Source organism: Megascapheus bottae, chromosome 17, assembly GCF_031878675.1.
Source record: "Megascapheus bottae isolate mThoBot1 chromosome 17, mThoBot2.hap1, whole genome shotgun sequence".
NCBI classification, from domain to species: domain Eukaryota; kingdom Metazoa; phylum Chordata; class Mammalia; order Rodentia; family Geomyidae; genus Megascapheus; species Megascapheus bottae.
This window is the reverse complement of record NC_143525.1, coordinates 18737194-18757182: the sequence shown is the minus strand read 5'-3', so window position 1 is coordinate 18757182 and position 19989 is coordinate 18737194. Positions and strand designations below refer to the sequence as shown.

General features: G+C 38.2%; 1 protein-coding gene across 4 annotated transcripts in view; it reads left to right on the top strand.

Moving 5' to 3' along the window:
* Nucleotides 1–19989, top strand: part of Gpatch8 (G-patch domain containing 8) — a 74393-nt gene that overhangs the window by 46733 nt on the left and 7671 nt on the right. For all 4 annotated transcript variants that reach the window (XM_090350035.1, XM_090350037.1, XM_090350036.1 and 1 more), the window contains one exon: nt 16111–16241. In XM_090350035.1, coding sequence (XP_090206161.1) covers nt 16111–16241 — 131 coding nt within the window. The remainder of the gene's footprint in view (nt 1–16110; nt 16242–19989) is intronic.

Genomic DNA, 19989 nt, shown 5'->3' with positions numbered 1-19989 from the left:
AAAAAAGGGACGGGAGCCGGGAGTTTGGCCTAGTGGCATGGTAGAGTGTTTGCCTAGCATGCACGAAGACCTGGGTTTGATTCCTTGGTACCACATACATACAGAAAAAGCCGGAAAAGATGCTGTGGCTCAAGTGGAGAGCTCTAGCCTTTAGAAAGCCCAAGGATATTGTTCAGGCCCCGAGTACAGCTAGGACTGGCAAAAAAAAAAAAGGAAGGGAAAAGGTAACAGGTGGATGAAATTGACTGGAATACAGTATAAAAATGTAGAGATGTAACAATGAAATGCACATATAACTAATATAAGCTAATTTGGGGAAATATTTTTTGAAAGGGCAAAAAAAAGTGTCTGAACACAGCAAAATTCCCCAGAAGAGGAAACATTGGTAGTGATAGCATTGACCACGATGCACTGTTCTCATAAATTGACACATTAAAATTCCTTTTGTGTTGTTATTGTTGTGGAGCTTGAACTCTAGGCTACTTCTCTACTCCTTGAGCCCACAGTGATTAAAAGGAGATAAGAGTCTCACAGACTTTAATACCCGGGCTGGCTTTGAATTGCATTCCACAGATCTCAGCCTCCTGAGTAGCTAGGATTAAGGCATGAGTCACCAAGCCCAGCTAAAATTCCTTTCTACACTACTGAAGATACCTTTCTTTTTTAATTAAAAAAATTTCATCTGGGGTTTGAGAATGTGACTTAGTGGTACAATGCTTACCTAGCATGCATGAATTCCTGGGTTTTGATTCCTCAGTACCTTATATACAGGAAAAAAAAATTCAAAAAAACAGAAGTGGTGCTGTGGCTCAAGTAGTAGAATGCCCGCCTTTTTTTTTTTTTTTTTTTTTTAATTTCCTAGAAGATACTTTTGACCTAAAAACAGACATGTAAGGGGCTGGGAGTTTGGCTTAGTGGTAGAGTATTTGCCTAGCATGCAGGAAGACCCAGGTTTGATTCCTCAGTACCACATACTTAGAAAAAATCCAGAAGTGGTGCTGTGGCTCAAGTGGTAGACCTCTAGCCTTGGGAAAGCCCAAGGACAGTGCTCAGGCCCTGAGTTCAAGGCCCAGGACTGGCCAAAAAAAAAAAAAAGACATGTAAAAATCAGCGTTTTCAATCAGTAAGTCTACTTAAGATTAGAAGCTTCTGCTAAAAAGAGTAAAGCAAATAAAATGCAATTCAACAGGTAGTATGGGGAAAAGGAAATTTTAAGGGGAAAAAACTTCTATCAAAGCAAAATCTGAATAGAAATTCAAACCTAATGAAATTCATACTGACATTAGTTCATTGTGGTATATGATACTCTATTTTAGTGATACTGCTCTTAACCTGCGTATAATAGAAATGTCATTTTTGCTTCATTGAATTTGACATGTTTATACTCTGACCTTAGTCTTTTCCCTCAGGAGAGACTTGGCATTCAATATCAGGAGACATTTTTGGTTGTTGAACCAACAACCATCAAGTGGGTAGAGGTGAAGGATGCTACTGAACATCCTACAATGTACAAGAAAGCCTCTTAAAAAGAAATTCTTGGCCTAAAATGAGAAACAGTACATTAGTGTTGAGGTTGAAAAACTATACATATTGCTAGCTACTGAAAACCTTTAAATGAATATGATATTGTGATATCCTATGACCTTTGCCTAGTCCAAATAATTAATTATTTTATTTTACTAGCTATAAACATTTATAAAGTACTTATCTATGTGACCCAGTATGTTCATTTATTTTTATTTTTTATTAAAGAATTTATTAACGTTGATTTTTACATCATATTTTAAATGATAAGTTTAATAAACAAGTGTTCAAGGAGGGAATCTCTATTTACAATCACTGGGACTTAGTATTTAGAACTTAATCAAAATTAGGCTAAGGGTTTGTATGTCATAGAAACATTCATGTTCATTTATTTTTTATTATTTAAAATACAAATTTAAGAATTTCTCACAGAGAACTCACAAGCTACTAGTAAAGATTATGTGTGTAATCATTGGTCTGGGAAAAATCTTTAATTTATTCATGAGTTTATTTCTTCTGCTTAATGAGAAGCTTAAAAAAGAATAGATATAAAGTTATACTTCTCAGTTTCCTTATCTGTAAGAGATTTACTTGTGAGACGTGATTGAGTTTTGTATTTTTTAATACTTCAGAGAATGCCTAGTACATCAGATATGATTAGGAAATGATGTCATTACCAGGCACAGTGGCTCACACCTATAACCCTAGCTACTCAAGAGGATGAAATATGAGGATCTCGGTTCAAAGCCAGCCTGGCACTAAAGACTATGAAACTCTTATCTCCAATTGATAACCAGAAAATCAGAAGTAGTGCTGTGGCTCAGGGGGTAGGGTGGTAGCCTTGAGCTGAAGAGCTCAGGCACAGGGCCTGGGCCTAGCTCCTCTGGAGGCTGATATCTGAGGATCATGTTTCACTTAGCAAAATCCAGAAATGGAGACATGGCTCAAGTGGTAGAGCCTCAAATATAAGCTTAAATGTCAAGTGAAAAATGCCAAGCAAGTGTTATGAGACTCTGAATTCAAGCCTCAGTACCAGCAAAAATAAAACAAAAAACAGGTATAGCATGAGTTTTTCTCCTGTTTTTATTGTTTGAAAAGTAAGCCTTATTACTTTTGTCTCACTGTAAGTATTAGAATCTCAAATCAACATATTACATGTCAACCAAAATAAATGTGCTAACTTTTATAGTTTAACTCCTCTCTGTACTTAGAATTATATTGTGTTTATTTGGTTATTTATTTGGCAGGATAAGAGTTTTCTTGCTGGCAGCTCTTGCTTGCTTCTACCACTTGAGTCATGTCTCCTACCTGCACTTTGAATTTCTAAAGAACATTTACAACATAGCTTGCTACAGCATAGCTAAATAAGTCCTAAGAAGAGTTATTTTTATTCCTCTTCAATGGACAAGAACTTACCATACAAATGGGCCTACCATTTTTTCCAAATTCATGCTCTAAAATCATAAAGACAACCCGTCTTATCTTCCAGGAAGGCACACAGGATTATTATGAATCTGAAACACTAGGTAAGTACTTGACTCGGTGTTAGTAATCCCTAGTTTGAATCCTAGTTTGAATCCCTAGTTTTTGCCGTTGAACTTTTTTTGAAAAATAATTTGTTAATAGTTAATTACTAGTATATACAGAATCTTAAACATACCTTTATCTCTCTATTAAGGCCAATTTTTTTTTCTTTCAAAAAGAAGCTGTTTGGAGCCAGGAATTTGGCCTAGTGGTAAAGTGCTTGCTTAGCATACACAAAGACCTGACTTCAATTCCTTGGTACCACATGCATAGAAAAAGTCAGAAATGGTGCTTTGGCTCAAGTGGTAGAACGCTAGCCTTGAGAAAAGCCCAAGGACAGCACTCAAGCCTTGAGTTCAAGCCCCAGGACTGGCAAAAAAAAAAAAAAAAGCTGTTTGGTAATTCTTAATTTAGATTTTTTTGGGGGGTATGGTGTTCCATACTTTTCCTATTTGCTAGTTTTATAAGATTCTCAGAAGAATTTACTATAAAAGTAATAGTACTAAGTGCTAGTGGCTCACACCTATAATCCTAGCTACTCAGGAGCCTGACATCTGAGGATTGCCATTCATATTTCATGAGACTGTTTGCCTCCAATTAATCACCAAAAAAGCCTGAAGTGGAGCTGTGGTTTAAGTAGTAGAGCACTGTCCTTGACTAAAACTCAGGGACAGTATGCAGGTCCTGAGTTGAAACACTCAGTGTACACACATTCACACACACACACTGTAGTTTAAATTTCCCAAAGGTAAAAACTAATTTGATGTTTTTACTCTTTTCAGAAATTTAATTCTAGTTTTCAAGCAATCAGTTTTGTTATATTTTGAAATCCAGAAAATAAATCATGCCTCAGCCAGTATCCAAATATATGATTTTATTTTATTTGTTCTGATGTTTCTGAGTGCCCCATAAACACTAATACTAATCATCGCTTACTTTTGTTTATTTAATGGTAAGCCACACTGTATTGTTTGAACTCATCGTTTTGCTTTCAATTGGCTCTTTTTGCTGAAGGCTAGTGCTATGTCACTTTAGCCACACCTCCACTTCTGGCTTTTTGGTGGTTAATTGGAAATGATTGCCCCATGGATTTCTGTATTCTGGCTAGCTTCAAACCTCAATCTTCAGATCTCAGCCTCCTCTGTAGCTAAGATTATAGGCATGAACTACTGGCACCTGGCTGAAAACTAAAAATGCTCATCTACTAATAGATATTTTCTTTAACCTTTATAGAAAGCCTTAAAATTCAAATGATATTATCATTGTTACTTGGCAGTACTGGGATTTAGGCCTAGAGCTTCATATTTGCTAGGCAAGCTCTTAAGCTATACTCCCAACCCTTTTAAAATTTTTATTCATTATTTATTTTATTTTGTTTTATTTTTTGCTAGTTTCAGGCCTTGCACTCAGGACCTGAGCACCGTCTTTGGGCTTTCTCAAGTATAGAGCCCTACCACTTGAGCCATAGTAGCACTTCCAGCTTTTTCTGTGTATGAGGTACTGAGGAATCCAATCTGGGTCTTCGTGCATGCTAAGCCAAACTCCTGGCCCTCTTATTTCATTCTTGAGATAGAGCTTCATTAACTTTGTCCCAGATAGCCTTGAATTCTTTTTCTTCAATTTACCTTCCAAGTAGTCTGGGATTATAGGTCTGGCATATTCTTTTTCCCAGAAACTAATGTAGCAGCATATTGTTCATATTATTAGGATAATAGAAGAGCTGAAGGAATAGTTTTGTGGTGTAGTATTTGCTTTGCATAGTCTAGGCTATAATCCTTAGCACTGTACATATAAAAAGTAAGTAATAATGAAGATAAGAGTAGTCAATGCCTTAAATATTTTAACAGACTCAAAATTATTCCAGTCTTTTTCTCTTGTGTTTATGCTACTAAGGATACCTCTATTTATGAGCCAGAGATCACACATTGTCTTAGCAGTTGTATTTAGTATGATCTTCAAGGTGTTAACTATTCTACTCTTAATTTTCATTTGTTCAAAACTTATTAAAAATGAAAGCTAAGCATAGTGGTGCCCCATTTCAGATACTCTGGAGGCCAAAGTAGACTTACTTGAGACACCAGGGTTTCAGGGGCAGCCTTGAAAACAGGTTGAAAATCCATCTCTTTTATTTGTTATTCTTTTTACTGTCCTTGATTTTTGTTTTATTGTTGTTACTATTCCTGATTTTTTTTGTTGCTCTTTGTAGCACAAGCTAGCCTTGAATTCTCAAGTCTTTTACCTCAGCCTCCCAACTAATGACCATCTCTTAAAGAAAAAAAAAAACAAATTGAATTTTATATAATTTGACTTTGACTTATCTCAAATTAATATCTAGTGATATTGCACTTACATTTCAGTATAACCCTTGAATAAAACTGAATCCTTATTACCTCTTTACTTTCTCTGTATTCAACTCTAGCTTCAGGTTCATCTTTTGTTTTGCATTTCTTTTCTCTTGTAACAGCTGTGTGATTTAATGTTAGTTGTCTTCTAAAAACACTTGTGTCTGTTTGTGACCCAGGGCTGTTCCTTTCCCTCCTCCCATTACAAGTTTCTTTGAGTTCTGGCTGATAATTGGGAAAGTAGAAAATTGAAAACTTTCTTCTTCTCAACTTAATTACAATTTCAGTACACTAATGCATTTGTCAAAATCTGGCACTATAAAACAGCTTCCAAGCCTGGCGAGGTGACTTATACTTGTAATCCTAGCTATTCAGGAGGCTGAGATCTGAGGATCATCATTCAAAACCAGCCTGGGCACTAAAGTCCATGAGACTCTTATCTCTAGTTAACTACCAGAAAAATGGATGTAGGGCTGTGGCTCAAGGGGTTGGGCAGTAGCCTTGAGTTGAAGAGCTCAGAGACAACACCCAGTCTCACAACTAACCCCCCCTCAAATAAAAAGCGCTTCTAAAATTTGCTGTAGTCTCCCTCTTTTTCTGCAGAAATAACCTTAATATGAAAACCTCTTTGCTTGCTTGCTTTTCTTTTCTTTCTTTTTCTTTAACATGAGATCACAAGCCTGATCTTATTTGGTAATAAATAGCTGGTAATAGAAGTAGTAGTTTCCTCAGTTGTCTTTTATTTCTTTTGTTTTCTGGTACTGAGGTTTTGACCTTACTTTTACTATTAGCACTCTAGAACTTGAGCTGTTTTCTGGGCCTACATTTGATGGTAAATGAAATCTAGCCAAATTTTATGCTCTCTCTGACCATGGTCCTCTAGATCTCAAGTTTCTGAGTAGCCAGTATTATAGGTATGAACCATGAGTGCCAGCTTTCCCTTAATTTTTTTAAACCTTTTTTTTATTTTTTTTTTTTGGCCAGTCCTAGGACTGGAACTTTGGTCCTGGGCACTGTCCCTGAGCTGCTTTTGCTCAAAGCTACCACTCTACCACTTAATCCACAGCACCATTTCTGGCTTTTTCTATTTATATAGTCCTCAAGAATTGAACCCAGGGCTTCATGCATGCTAGGCAAGCACTCTACTACTAAGCCACATTCCCAGTCCTTCTTAACCTTTACATATAAAAAAAATTGACTGATGTATCAAAATATGAGAGGGTGACAGTCACATAGTATGAAATCTTGCAGTTGAGAGTCCCATGAAGTGTGTACTCCATGGTGCATGTGCATCCACTTACACATAATTCTGGTGTGGGAACATGGACTAATGCTCACAAGTAAGTAAACCCATGCTCCCAAGAAGAGTGTGTGTTCTGCGTTCCATCAACCACAAACCAACGTCTACTCTGGACATTAGGAACAATAGTGCACATCATGCTTGAATATTGAGTCTAACTTCTTAAAATGGACCAACATAAATAAATCCAGAAAATATAGAACTACATACTTTAATTTAAGGTAGTCATTCATAAGGATTGTCGGTAGTTCTAATATAAGGAACAAATTCCCTGCTCTCCACATCTTTTTTTCTTTAGCCAAATGTGGTCCTTATTTCTAGAGGCCTGGATCTCCATCAACATTATTATTTCTTTCAGTCAAAATATATTGCTTTTTATGAATCTTCAGGACTTGATGAACTATATTTCTCTTCTATCCCAAAGACAAAATCTCCTCACCCCCATGTGGGAGTTTTGACTTGATTCATTAGAAAAGAGATCTCTATAAAATGCATGTACATACTATCACCAGGCTTTCCACTCGTTATTACCATTCACCCTTTCAAGATCCTTAATGTGGAAGATACAGTCATTCCAAAATTTTGGACTTGATAATGTAGGTGCATCTACGTCATCCACTGAACATCGCCTACCCATGTAGAGACACATAAGCAATACACCTACCAAAGAGAGATCCTTGATTATTTGTGAATTAGAATCACCATGATTGTACTCTGTCTAGGCTTACACTCAAGATCCTTTTGTCTCCACCTCCTGACTAGCTGGGATTACAGGCATATACTACCAAACTTTATTCTGGACTTGAAATAAGTAAAATAAATGAACTCATAGCAGTGGCCACTAAGTTGCCAGAATAGGTTTATTATTTTCTTTTTTGCCAGGGGTGCAGTACTGGGGCTTGAACTGGAAGCTTTTTTGCTAAAGATTGTTCTATCACTTGAGCAACACTCTGTTTCTCTCTGTGTGTGTATGCATATCCTTGCATGGGTGCAGGTGTAGGTGCGTGAGTATGTCTATGCACACTGGGCCTCAGGACTTTGATTAAGGGCCTGGGTGCTGTCTCTGAGCTTTTTTGCTCAAGGCTAGTGCTCTATTTCTGACTTTTTTGTGGTTAATTGGATATGAGTCTCAAGGACTTTTCTGCATGGGGTAGGCTTTGAACCATTATCCTCAGATCTCAGCCTCCTGATAGCTAGGATTATGCACATGTGCTATCTGTGCCTGGGTTGTAGTTTATTTTAATAAACTGTAGCAGAAGCAAAGCTTCTACTTTAGTAGTACTTTCTGTTCCTATTGGTACAATAACTCTTGGAACTGTTTTACTTAATAGAGAATTGAAACATTTAGTCAGTCTGAACATCTTTTGGGCCTTTTTAGCTACTAAGCATTATGTGTTCATCCCTGTCTTGTCTTGGGAAGAGCTGCTTTAGATCTAGAAAAAAAATCTGTCTACATAGAGGAGGAGTCTGTTTTTTGTTGTTGTTGTTTTGTTTTGTTTTTGCCAGTCCTAGGCTTGAGCTCCATACCTGAGCACTGTCCTTGGACTTTTCTCAAGGCTAGAGCTCTACCACTTGAGCCTCAGCACCACTTCCGTTTGTTGTTTTTTTTTTTTTTTACTGCGTATGTGGTACTGTGGAATTGAACCCCGGTCTTCATGCATGCTAGGCAAGCACTCTACCACTAGGCCAAACTCCTGGCCCCGAGGAGTCTGTTTTTACAGGTATTTATAACTTTAAATAGATCCTTTAGGTCTGGTGCGAGTGACTCACACCTGTAGTCTTAGCTACTTAGGAGGCTGAGATCTGAGGATTGTGGGTCAAAGCCAACCTAGACACTAAAGTTCATGAGACTTACCTTCAATTAACTACCAGAAAATAGGAAGTTGTGCTGTGGCTCAAGTGGTAGAGCGATAGCCTTGAACTGAAGAGATCAGGGATGGTGCCTAGGCTCAGAGTTCAAGCCCCATGACTGACATAATAATAATAATAATAAATAGACCTTTCAGGAGAATGTTGCAGGTACACCTGGAATTCTCTTATGTAGTTCTAGTTGTCTTTCAAGTCAGCACATAATTCTAGCATAAATAAAAATTTACTTTATCCACTTCCAATTTAGCTTGTTGTCTGCCCTCATAAACTTAAATTCATCACAGTGATGTACTACAGAAATTCTAAGATTAGGCTCTGTGGTTCTGTTTTAGTGTGAGAGGCTAAAGCAGTCTAAATTTAAGTTTGTAGATGATTGCACTGAAACCCACTAAACTGGACACTTTAAATGGATAAGTTATGGTATAAAATATTTCAATTAAATTATCTTAAAAACTTGTCCATGAGCTGTGAGTGTGGCCAAGTGATAGAGTGCTTGCCTTGCATACACAAAGCCCTGGGCCCAATTTCTCAGTACCACATACACAGAAAAAGCCAGAAGTGGTGCTGTGGCTCAAGTAGTAGATAGAGCTCTAGCTTTGAGAAAGAAAGCCCAAGGACAATGCTCAGGCCCTGAGTTCAAGAACCAGGACTGGCCACACACACACACACACACACACACACACACACACACACACACACACACAATGTCTCATTAGAAAAATGAAGCTAGGGCTGGGAACGTGGCCTAGTGGTAGAGTGTTTGCCTAGCATGCATGAAGCCCTGGGTTCGATTCCTTAGTACAACATACACAGAAAAGGCTGGAAGTGGTGTTGTGGCTTGAGTGGTAGAGCGCTAGCTTTGTGTAAAAAAGCTCAATGATAGTGCCCTGGTCCTGAGTTCAAGCCACAAGACTGGGGAAATAAATAGTATAATGTTTACTAAGCATTTGTTTTGTGCCATGTATGACATTGCAAATTTAGTTAGGGAAGTTCAGTCCTGGTTCTGGAAGATTGCTATTAAAACTATACTTTTGATTCTGTGAAGATAAAGTCAGGCTTTTGTTTTTGTTTTTTGAACTGAGTAGGTATAGAACATAATCATAATGCTGTGTGCTTTTACCTTTACCAGTTTTCTGATGTCTTAAAATTTCCTTTTCATGGGAAGTTTTTTTTTTTCCTTTGTAAAATAAATTTGAATAGTTGATACAGACTGAGATCTAGTTAGGAAAATTCAATCAAATATGAACTCTTAGTATCAAGTTCAGTTGTTATGGTAGTACCAAAACATACCTCTTCCCCATTTTTTTTATTAGACCTTATCTCCCCCTACTACCCCCCTCCCACCAGGGTTTTAACTCAGGGCCTCAGTTTTTGATTACTTGGCTGGCATTCTACCACTTGAGCCCACACCTTTAGCCTGAAGGGTTTTTGCCAGTTATTTTGGAGATAAACATCTCATGGATTTTTCTGCTCCATCCAACTGTGAATCACAGTCCTCCAGGTCTTAGCCTCCTGAATAGCTCAGATTACAGATGTCCTCACCAGCACCCAGCCCAAACCTTCTTGTTGTTAGGAAGTATTCTTGTTACTTTTATTCCCAGCTTAAATACAGTAATGAAACAGTGGTTCTACTTATTATTAATACACTAAGATAGCTGTCAACAAGAAATCCTGGGGCCAGGAGTTTAGCTTAGTGATAGAGTGCTCTCTTAGCATGCATAAAGCCCTGGGTTCAATTCCCTGGAACCACATACACAGAAAAAGCCAGAAGTGATGCTATGGCTCAAGTGGCAGAGTGCTAGCCTTGAGCAAAAAGTGTCCAAGGACTGTGCCCAGGCCCTGAGTTCAAGCCCCAGAACTGGCCAGAAAAATAAAGAAAAAAGTCCTATAGTGTCAAGTTAATTTTAAAGATAACCTGTGCTAGGCACTAGTGACTCACACCTGTAATCCGAGGTCCTCAGGTAGCTGAGATCTGAGGATCAGTGTTCAGAGCCAGCCCAGGCAAGAAAGTCTATGAATGCCACACATCAACTAATTACCAAAAAGCTTGACTGGAGCTGTGGCTCAAAGTAATAGAGCAGTAGCCTTGAGCACAAAAACTCAGGGACAATATCCAGGCCCTGAATTTAGGCCCAATACCAGTATAAAAAAATAAAATAAGGAATGCCTGGCAGGTGGCTCACGCCTGTAATCCTAACTATTCAGGAGGCTGAGTATCAAGGTTCTGATCTGAGATCAAGGTTCAAAGCCAGCCTTGGCACAAAAGGACCTGAAATGCTTAAGTCCAATTAACCTCTAGAAAATAGGAAGTGGGGCTTGGCTCAAGGCTAGGGTGGTAGCCTAGAGCTGAAGAGCTCAGGGACAATACCCAGCTGACTTCAAGTCCCTTGACCCACAAAAATTAATTAAGGAAAGTGTTGCTTGGCTCAAGGATATGGTGGTAGCTTTGAGCTAAAGAGCTCAGGGATAAGGCCCAGGCTGAGTTCAAGCCCCACGACCCCCCCCCCCCAAAAAAAGAAAAAGTTAAATAAAGATAATTTCTTCAGTTAGTAGAACAGAAATTAGTGCCCAGAGTTCAGTAGGCTGCCATGTCTTTTGTCTTTCTGGGATGGTTTTGGAACCCTGGTAGGCACTTTTTTTTTTGCCAGTGCTCAGCACCACTTCTGGCTTTTTCCTATGTATGTGATATAGAGGAATCAAACCTGTCTTCGTTCATGCTAGGCCAAACTCCTGGCCCCCCAAAGCAAACACTTTTTCATTAAACTGTATCATCAGTCCTTAAGCAATTGTGTGTGTGTGCGTCTGTGGTTGTTATTGTGGGGTTTATGGCCTAAGTGCTGTCCCTGAACCTCTTTATGCTCAAGGCTAGCATTCTACCTACCATTTGAATGACAGCATCATTTCTGGCTTTTGAGTGGTTAATTGGAGATAAGTGTCTAATCGGGACTTTTCTTCCTGGTGACTTAGAACCATGATCTTTAGATATCAGCTTCTGAGGAATATTAGGAAATGTCCTTATGCCACAAGTGTTTTGTTTTGTGTTTTTTTTTTAATCAGTTGTGTGACTTGAACTCACAGCCTGGATGCTGTCCCTGAACTCTTTTGCTCAAGGCTAGCACTCTACCACTTTGAGCCACAGCTCCACTTCTAGTTTTCTGGTGGTTAATTGAAGATAAAAGTCACACAGGGGGCCGGGAGTTTGGCCTAGTGGTAGAGTGCTTGCCTAGCATGCATGAAGACCCAGGTTCGATTCCTTGGTACCACATACATAGAAAAAAGCTGGAAATGGTGCTGAGCTCAAGCAGTGGAGCTCTAGCCTTGAAATAATCCCAAGGACAGTGCTCAGGCCCTGAGCTCAAGCCCAGGACTGGCAAAAAAAAAAAAAAAAAAGTCACACAGACTTTCCTGCTCTGGCTGATTTTGAACTTTGATCTTCAGATCTCAGCTTTCTGAGCAGCTAGTATTACAGATGTGAGCCACCAGCACCTGGCTAATTCTTTTTACCCCCTTTCCACCCCCACCCCTCCCATTCTTCTCTGATGAGCAATCTTATTGACCTTTTTATGTTGGTTTTGTTTTTGTGGGTCATGGGGCTTCAACTGGGCTTAAGCTCTGTCATTGAACTCCTCAGCTCAAGGCTATACCACCCTACCCCTGGGTCTGGGTGCTGTCCATGAGCTCTTCATCTCAGGGCTACCACCCTACCCTAGCATCTCACCAAAAATTTGTTTTTTGCATATAGGGAATTAAGTTTCTGGTCAGTATCTAACTTGTCATTTGACTTAATTTTATCCAGAAATTAGGGGTATTTATTTTCAGGCTTGTTTCTTTGAATAAGAGGCTTTTCTGCTACCTGAATAATAGTTGGAATATATATATATATATATATTTATACATATACATACATACATACATACGTATATGTATATATATAGCATAGACTATGCCTGTATTAGAGATGTGAGACTTAATTCATAGTAGCCTTTCATACACATATTAGAAATTTTTATTTGAGGGAAAAAAATCAAAGATTCACTATTTAAGCCAAGTTACTTAGTAGACCTCTTCCATAGATTTGGTACTATTTCATGTTTTAGGGCTAAACTTAAGGGAAAACAGTATTGAATAGTTGTGACTTAATTAAGTGGTTTATATTTATTTTTACATTAGTATCATAAATCTACTGATAGCCCCGCTTTTACAATAATGAAATCACATAGTGATTGAATGAACATAGGTCTTTTAAGACTATGAAACTTATACATACTGCCTTTCTGAAAGACAAAACTAACTTTAAGCAGAGGAGAATATGGCAATTGAGAGAACTATGGCAAAAGTACTGATTTGACTAGAGCGAATCATGTTGAGTGACACAAGTCAAGACCAAAGGAACAAAAGGCGCATGGTATCCTTAGTATGTGGCTATTAGATCCAAACCGTTGACTAGAGCAAATCATGTTGAGTGAGACAAGTCGAGACCAAAGGAACAAAAGGCACATGGTATCGTTAATATGTGGCTATTAGATTCAAACAGTACAAGAACGAGGATTCAATATTTGTATACCCAATGCTATGGACATAAAAACCTATGACTCTATAGGCATAATGTTTTATTTCATAAATTAATATGTATCTATGATATGCAAACCCTTAGCCTAATTTTGATTATGTTCTAAAAACTAAGTGCCACGAGGCCGGGAATTTGGCCTAGTGGTTAAAGTGCTTGCCTAGCATGCATGAAGACCCGGGTTTGATTCCTCGGTACCACATACATAGAAAAAAAGCCAGAAATGGTGCTGAGGCTCAAGTGGTAGAGCTCTAGCCTTGAGAAAGTCCAAGGACAGTGCTCAGGCCTAAGTGCCAGTGATTGTAAATAGAGATTCCCTTCTTGAACACTTGTTTGTTAAACATGTCATTTGAAATACGATGTAAAAATCAGTGTTAATAAATTCTTTAATAAAAAAAAATAACATGGGGGGAAAAAAGTACAGATTTGACTTTTAAGTTTGTAAAGGTGATATGTATGGAGCCAGGCAGTGGTGGCTCACTCCTATAATTCTAGCTCCTTAGTAGGCCTGCTCAGGCAAAAAGTTGAAGAAGCCCCATCCCAACCAATAAAAAACTGCACAATGGTATATGTCTATTATACCAACTGTGGCAGCAATTTGATACTGCGAATATAATAAATAGTCCAGGCCTACCTAGGAAAAAATATTTTAGAAACTATCTTAACCGAAAAGTCTAGGTATGAGATACATTCCTGTTATCCCAGATATGACAGGAAGCATAAATAGGGGATTGTGATCCAGAACATTAACGCACCTTCTTCCTCTCAAGGACATAATCCTGGTTTAAGCTCAGGACCATCAAGCAAAACAACTTTTGTGTGTTTGTGTGAACATGCACACGTGTGTGTGTGTGTGTGTGTGTGTGTGTGTGCGTGTGCATGCACTATACTTCATAGGGTGCTAAGATTTATAATTTGGATGTATTGGCATTGTCTCATTTTCTTCTGTCCCTCCACATTACATATACACACATGCATGCACATGTATGTACATGAGTGCTTGCAGTAGGGGTTTTAAGGTTGAACACAGTCCTACTTCCAGATTCTTTCTAGTAGCTGCTAAATGGTTGGAAATCATTCTGGAGACTCTAGACTTTAATAAAATAACTTTAATAAAAGGAGCATTACATTCTTTGGGACAAGATGTCCTATAGTTCAATAAATGCCTTCTTATATAAGTACCAGTGGCTCACAACTGTAATCCTAACTACTTAGGATACTGAAGAGCCTATTGTAAAAAGAGGAAAAAGCTAGGTTGGTAGCCTTAAAATAATAACATAGGCATTATGGGGACTCTTTCTACCTCATTTCTTTCAGAAGAATAAAATGGGACTTAGAATACTTCTCCATTTTGAAGTGGTTTTATGTAGTCTTGTGTGTGAGCAACCTGTCTCTGTAATGGTTTAACCAGCTATTGGTTACTTGAACTTACCCAAAACAAAGATATGTGCATACAAAACTTAACTACTTTTAGACAGAAGCAGTCCTTTCCAGTTATGTAGTCATTTTTATTAATGTGACAGAGATGATTTCACATACCTAGGTAGTATTACTGTCAGTCTATGTGTACATGTATGTGCTTCCTTTTTCCCAGCACTTAAGTTGATGGCTTTGTCCTTGATTGTTCAGTATAATAGTTTGCAGATTCACTAAGAGAGCTTATGTAATAATGCTTGCTTTATTTTTTTTTCTCTTCCATTCTTGTTTTATTTTTTACTTTTTTTCCTTTGTGATATGACATTTTCAGCTGATGTATTGAAAGCAAATCCTTCTAATTTGGGATCACAAGAGTGAGTTTTTCTACTAGTGTCTTTAGCTGTATCTCGTGTGTGTGTGTGTGTGTGTGTGTGTGTGTGTGTGTGTGTGTGTGTGTGTGTGTCTTTCTACCCTTTCCCTTTCCCAATTCAAAAGAGTTTCAGAACACACTTCATAAATATTAGGAACAGAAATTCCTCTGTCTGTTGAACATCATACCTTTTTACAAAGCAATGTCCACTTTATATTGGGTCAAAATCCTTTTCCCATGCAGATGTAAAAACATAGACTAATGGATGTGTTTTGTTTCTTTTTATATACATATATATATTGCCTAGTGTGTTGAAAATAATTTTAGTCCTGTCTTCATTGCAGATAGGTATGTCTGGACTTTGTCACCAGTGTATTATGGCACTGTTCTTTTTTGGTTGTTTCTTTTATCTTAAGGAAATGTATACAGTAGTTTTTGAAAATAAAAGACCTATTACCTGAATTTTCAAATCTTCCAGGTATATCTGTATTTCCCTTCTTCATCCTCTGGGTATTTCTCTCAGAACCATGAAGGAATAAAAGCTATTCATATCATACTCTAATTTTAGCAGACTGACCAGATGAAAGTGGTCAAATTGATGAACTCTGAATGTACTAGCTTTGGAAGACGTCTAGGGTTTGTTTAATGTAACAGGAAACATACTGAAAAGAACACCTTTTATGGTAAAAGTATGTCATCTATTTGTTTAGATGTACATAACCTCCCCATGAAAGCTGTACATTGCTTTTTAAGATCTTACATTGCAAATAATTTTCTGTGCTAGCCTAACCCTTTCTGTTACCTTTGGCCTGTGTTACTACAATTTATCTCATGTTCTGTTTGTCTAGTTTTGCATCCTGGAAGAACAGGTGATTAAATAGTCCCTTTTCTTTCTTCCCAGTGTTCTAAAATTTGCTTTTTGCTTCTGAAACCATTTTATTTTGTCCAGTAAGGCAATTGACTGCTGTCCTAATTAAAAATGCAGATATTACATGTGTATACCCAGAGTAATCAACCGTTGTGTTTTCAGTTACCATAAGAGAGTATAATAATGTATCTTATGCTAGTACCATAACCAGTGATCAAGAGTAAATATGAAAAAAGGAAAAAAAAGAGTAAATATGTTAAAGACTTTGTCTTAAAATCCCCAAGTTACTCTAAATCACCCACCTTCTGTTCCTTTCTTTCTGTTACTCAGAGATTAAAAGATCTCAAGCAAAGAGAGTTTGCCCGAAATGTTTCTTCAAGATCTCGCAAGGATGAAAAGAAACAAGAAAAAGCCCTTCGGAGGCTCCATGAGTTGGCAGAGCAGAGAAAACAAGCTGAATGGTAAGGAAATTCTCTCCTAGGATGTTCTACAGATAATTATAATGCTTAACAGTTAAAGCTATAGATTTAAGATGACAATTTAGCATTTAAATTAAAGTTTAAAAATCATAAGCCTTCATATACTTTTAAGCCTTGAAACTTTTTTTTTTTTTGCCAGTCCTGGGCTTGAGCTCAGGGCCTGAGCACTGTCCTTGGACTTTCTCAAGGCTAGAGCTCTACCAGTTGAACCTCAGCACCACTTCTGGCTTTTTTCTATGTATGTGGCACTGAGGAATTGAACCTGGGTCTTCGTGCATGCTAGGCAAGCACTCTACCACCAGGCCAAACTCCCAGCCCGAGCCTTGAAACTTTTAAACTAGATGTTGTGGCACCTATAGTCCCAGCTACTCAATAAGCAGAGATATGAGAATTTTGATTTGTAGGTCAGTCTATACAAAATTAGCAAGACCATAACTCAAAATGCACAAGGTCTAGAGGTATGGTTTGTTAGTATAAGACCCTTGGTTCACTCTTTTAGTAGAGTCTTCTTTTAAATTAAAAGTATATTCATGGTTTAAATATAATATACTATCGTATGTCCTCTGAGGACATATTCTAGATCACATGGTCAAATCATATGTCTTAGTTTCTTTATCTGTAAGAATAATAAAGATTTGCTTATAGTTGTTGTAAGAAGTTTGATTGAGTTATTATGAGTTACTACATTAGAAGTACCCAAAGCCAGGTGTTGGTGGCTCATCTATATAATCCTAGCTAATCAGGAGTCTGAGATCTGGGAGTCATGGTTCAAAGCCTGGGCAGGAAAGTCCATGAGACTTTTATCTTCATTTAGCCACCAGAAAACTGGAAATGGAGCTGTGGCTCAAGTGTGGTAGAGTGCTAGCTTTGAGCAAAAGAAAGTAGGCCCAGTGAGAGTTCAAGCTCCACTGAGGGGGGGGGGAACATTCAAAACATTGTAGCATATCAGAGAAGATTAAGAAATGATATCACATTAAGAAATGATATCACACCAGGCCTGCCACTGGTTCACACCTATATTACTAGCTTCTCAAGAGGATGATGTCTGTCTGAGGATCACAGTTCAGACCAATCCAGACAGACAAATTTGAGAGCTCTTTATCTCTAGTTAACCAACAAAACAAAAAAACAAGTTGAGACATGGCTCAGTTCAATGAGTGATAAAATGAGCAGAAAAAAACTGAGTTGAGATTCAGAGGCTCTCAGTTAAAGCCTGACATCAAAAAAAGGGGGGGGGTGGGAGTTTGGACTAGTAGTAGAGTGCTTGCCTAGAATGCACAAAGGTACCATATATATAGAGAAAGCCAGAAAGTGGTGCTGTGGCTCAAGTAGAACCATAGCTTTGAAAAGGCCCAAGGGCAGTACTCAGGCCCTGAGTTCAAGCCTCAGGCCCTGCAAAAAGAAAAATAAAAAAGAGAAATACGTGCTGGGTGCGGTAGCTCACACTTACAATCCTAGCTACTCAGGAGGCTGAGATCTGAGGATCCAGGTTTTGTGCCAGCCCAGGCACAAAAGGACCTGAGACTCTTATCTCCAATTAACCTCTAGAAAATGGGAAATGGGGCTTGGCTCAAGGATTGGGTGGTACCCTTGAGCTGAAGAGCTCAGGGACAGTGCCCAGGCCGAGTTCAAGCCCCATAACCTACAAAAAAAAGAAGAAAGAGAAATATGTAATGTCATACTTTCTAACTCTTAATTTATAGAAAAGTTCAGTTTCCAGTTATTTATATCCAGACAGAAAGTTCTTGGATATACACTATATACTTAGACTAAATACTGTATCCATTTTTTTTCTCCATAGTTTCCTGCTTTCTTGAACATTCTTTTAAAATGTTCTTTCATAGTTATTACTAATTACCACATTTTTTAAACTGGTATTTAGCCTTAGACAAATTTGCCTAACTTGAGGCACTGAATCTTTGAGCATTTGAAACTGACTATAGGTTTTATATGAGGTGTGCTTCAGTCAGAAAGGCAAAAAAAAAAAGTGAGGTCCCTGGTTTTTCAGTGGCTACCCAAGACTGAAGAGGACACTCGTTTTAGTACAAAGAAAAACTATTAAGCCAAGTACAATTGGCATACTTGTAATCTCAGCACTCAAGAGAATGGAGAATTCAAAGCCAGCCTAACCTTCATAGGCTAGGCCCTATCTCAAAGAAAGAGACGAATGAAAGGAGGTGGGGCAGGGGGTGGAGGTGGGATAGGAGACAGAGTTAGGAAGGGAGATAGTAGACAGACTTTGACTGTGGCTTTTTAATTTTGGCTGTGGCTCATGCCCTAGCTACCCAGGAGGCTAAGATACGAGGATAATGGTTCAAAGCCAGCCCTGGCATGAAAGTCCTTGAAACTCTTATCTCCATTTAATGACAGAAAACTGGAAATGGCACTGTGGCTCAAGTGGTAGAGCAATAGCCTTGAGATGAAGACCTCAGAGACAGTGTCCAGGCCCAGAGTTAAAGCCCCTCAACTGAATAAAAAATAAAGAAAAGTAAACAAATTTTTGCTTAGGTTAGGTATTAGTGGATCATACTTGTAATCCTAGCAACTCAGGAAGCTGTGGTCTCAGGATCATAGTTTGAAGTCAGTCTGGGCAGGAAAGGCTGAGACCCTTATTTACAATTAAGCACACACACACACACGCGTGCATGCCAAAAATGGAACTGTGGATCGAGTGATAGAGTGCTGCCGTGAGCAAAAAAAAACCTCAGGGACAATGTGCAGTCGCTAGTTCAAGCAAGTACACTAGGCCGTTTTTCTAGTTCAAGGCATATTCTAATATATGTTTTTCTACAGTGGTAAGTTTTAGTTCTCAGTTTTATATGTGAATAAAAAGTGATTACCAACTAGGGCTAAGGGTATTGACTTTGTAGTAGACTACTTGCTTTGCACCTGGAGTTCTAGCCCTAATACTGGGCAGGGGGAGGGGGGATATACAAGTAATCTCAAGGGAATAAAAGGTATCATCCAGTATTTCTTCATTCCTATAACTAATGTGTGAGTCCGTGATACTACTGAAGTAACAAGACAAAAACAGAAGGTCCTTTTTGTTCACTTAAAGAGTTTTATTGTATTTTGGGAATTTTACTTGTTTTGTATCTTTGGGGGTAGGTTCTACAACATATTGCAAACATCTGTCCCATCTGTTAAGTGCCCATTTTCTAATAGCAGTTCATATAACAAGAGATAATATGTATCTGAATGTTTTTGGTTTTAGAATTAAGAGGAGTTAGGAGATAAGGGACAATTAACAGAGGCTTTATCAAAATGAATAAACTTGAGTTTGAAATTCAAGGGATACCCAATGTAGGCTACACACTGAAAATTTCAGGCAAGATAAGCAGTTTATAAATTGCATTGAGTGTTCCCAAGGTCCAAGCTAAAATGATTATGGTCATTGTTCTGCATGTCCAGTGAACCACAGAAGTGGTGTTGTGGCTGACGTGGTAGAGATAGAGTACTAACCTACCCAGAGAGGCTCAGGGACAGTGCCCAGGCTCTGAGGTCAACAGAGCAAAAAAGAATTTATGTTTTAAATTGTGTGCCATTCTAAGTAGCATGGTGAAATCTTGAGCTGTCGTATTCTCTCCTGCCTGGGACATGAATCATCCCTGTGTCCAGTATATACATGTTACTGCACATTAAAGAGAGAGCAATTTCATGTAACTTGGTTACGGTGTATTGTTAAATATATTCTATTTTGTTGTTAAATTTCTACAAATTAAACTTTACC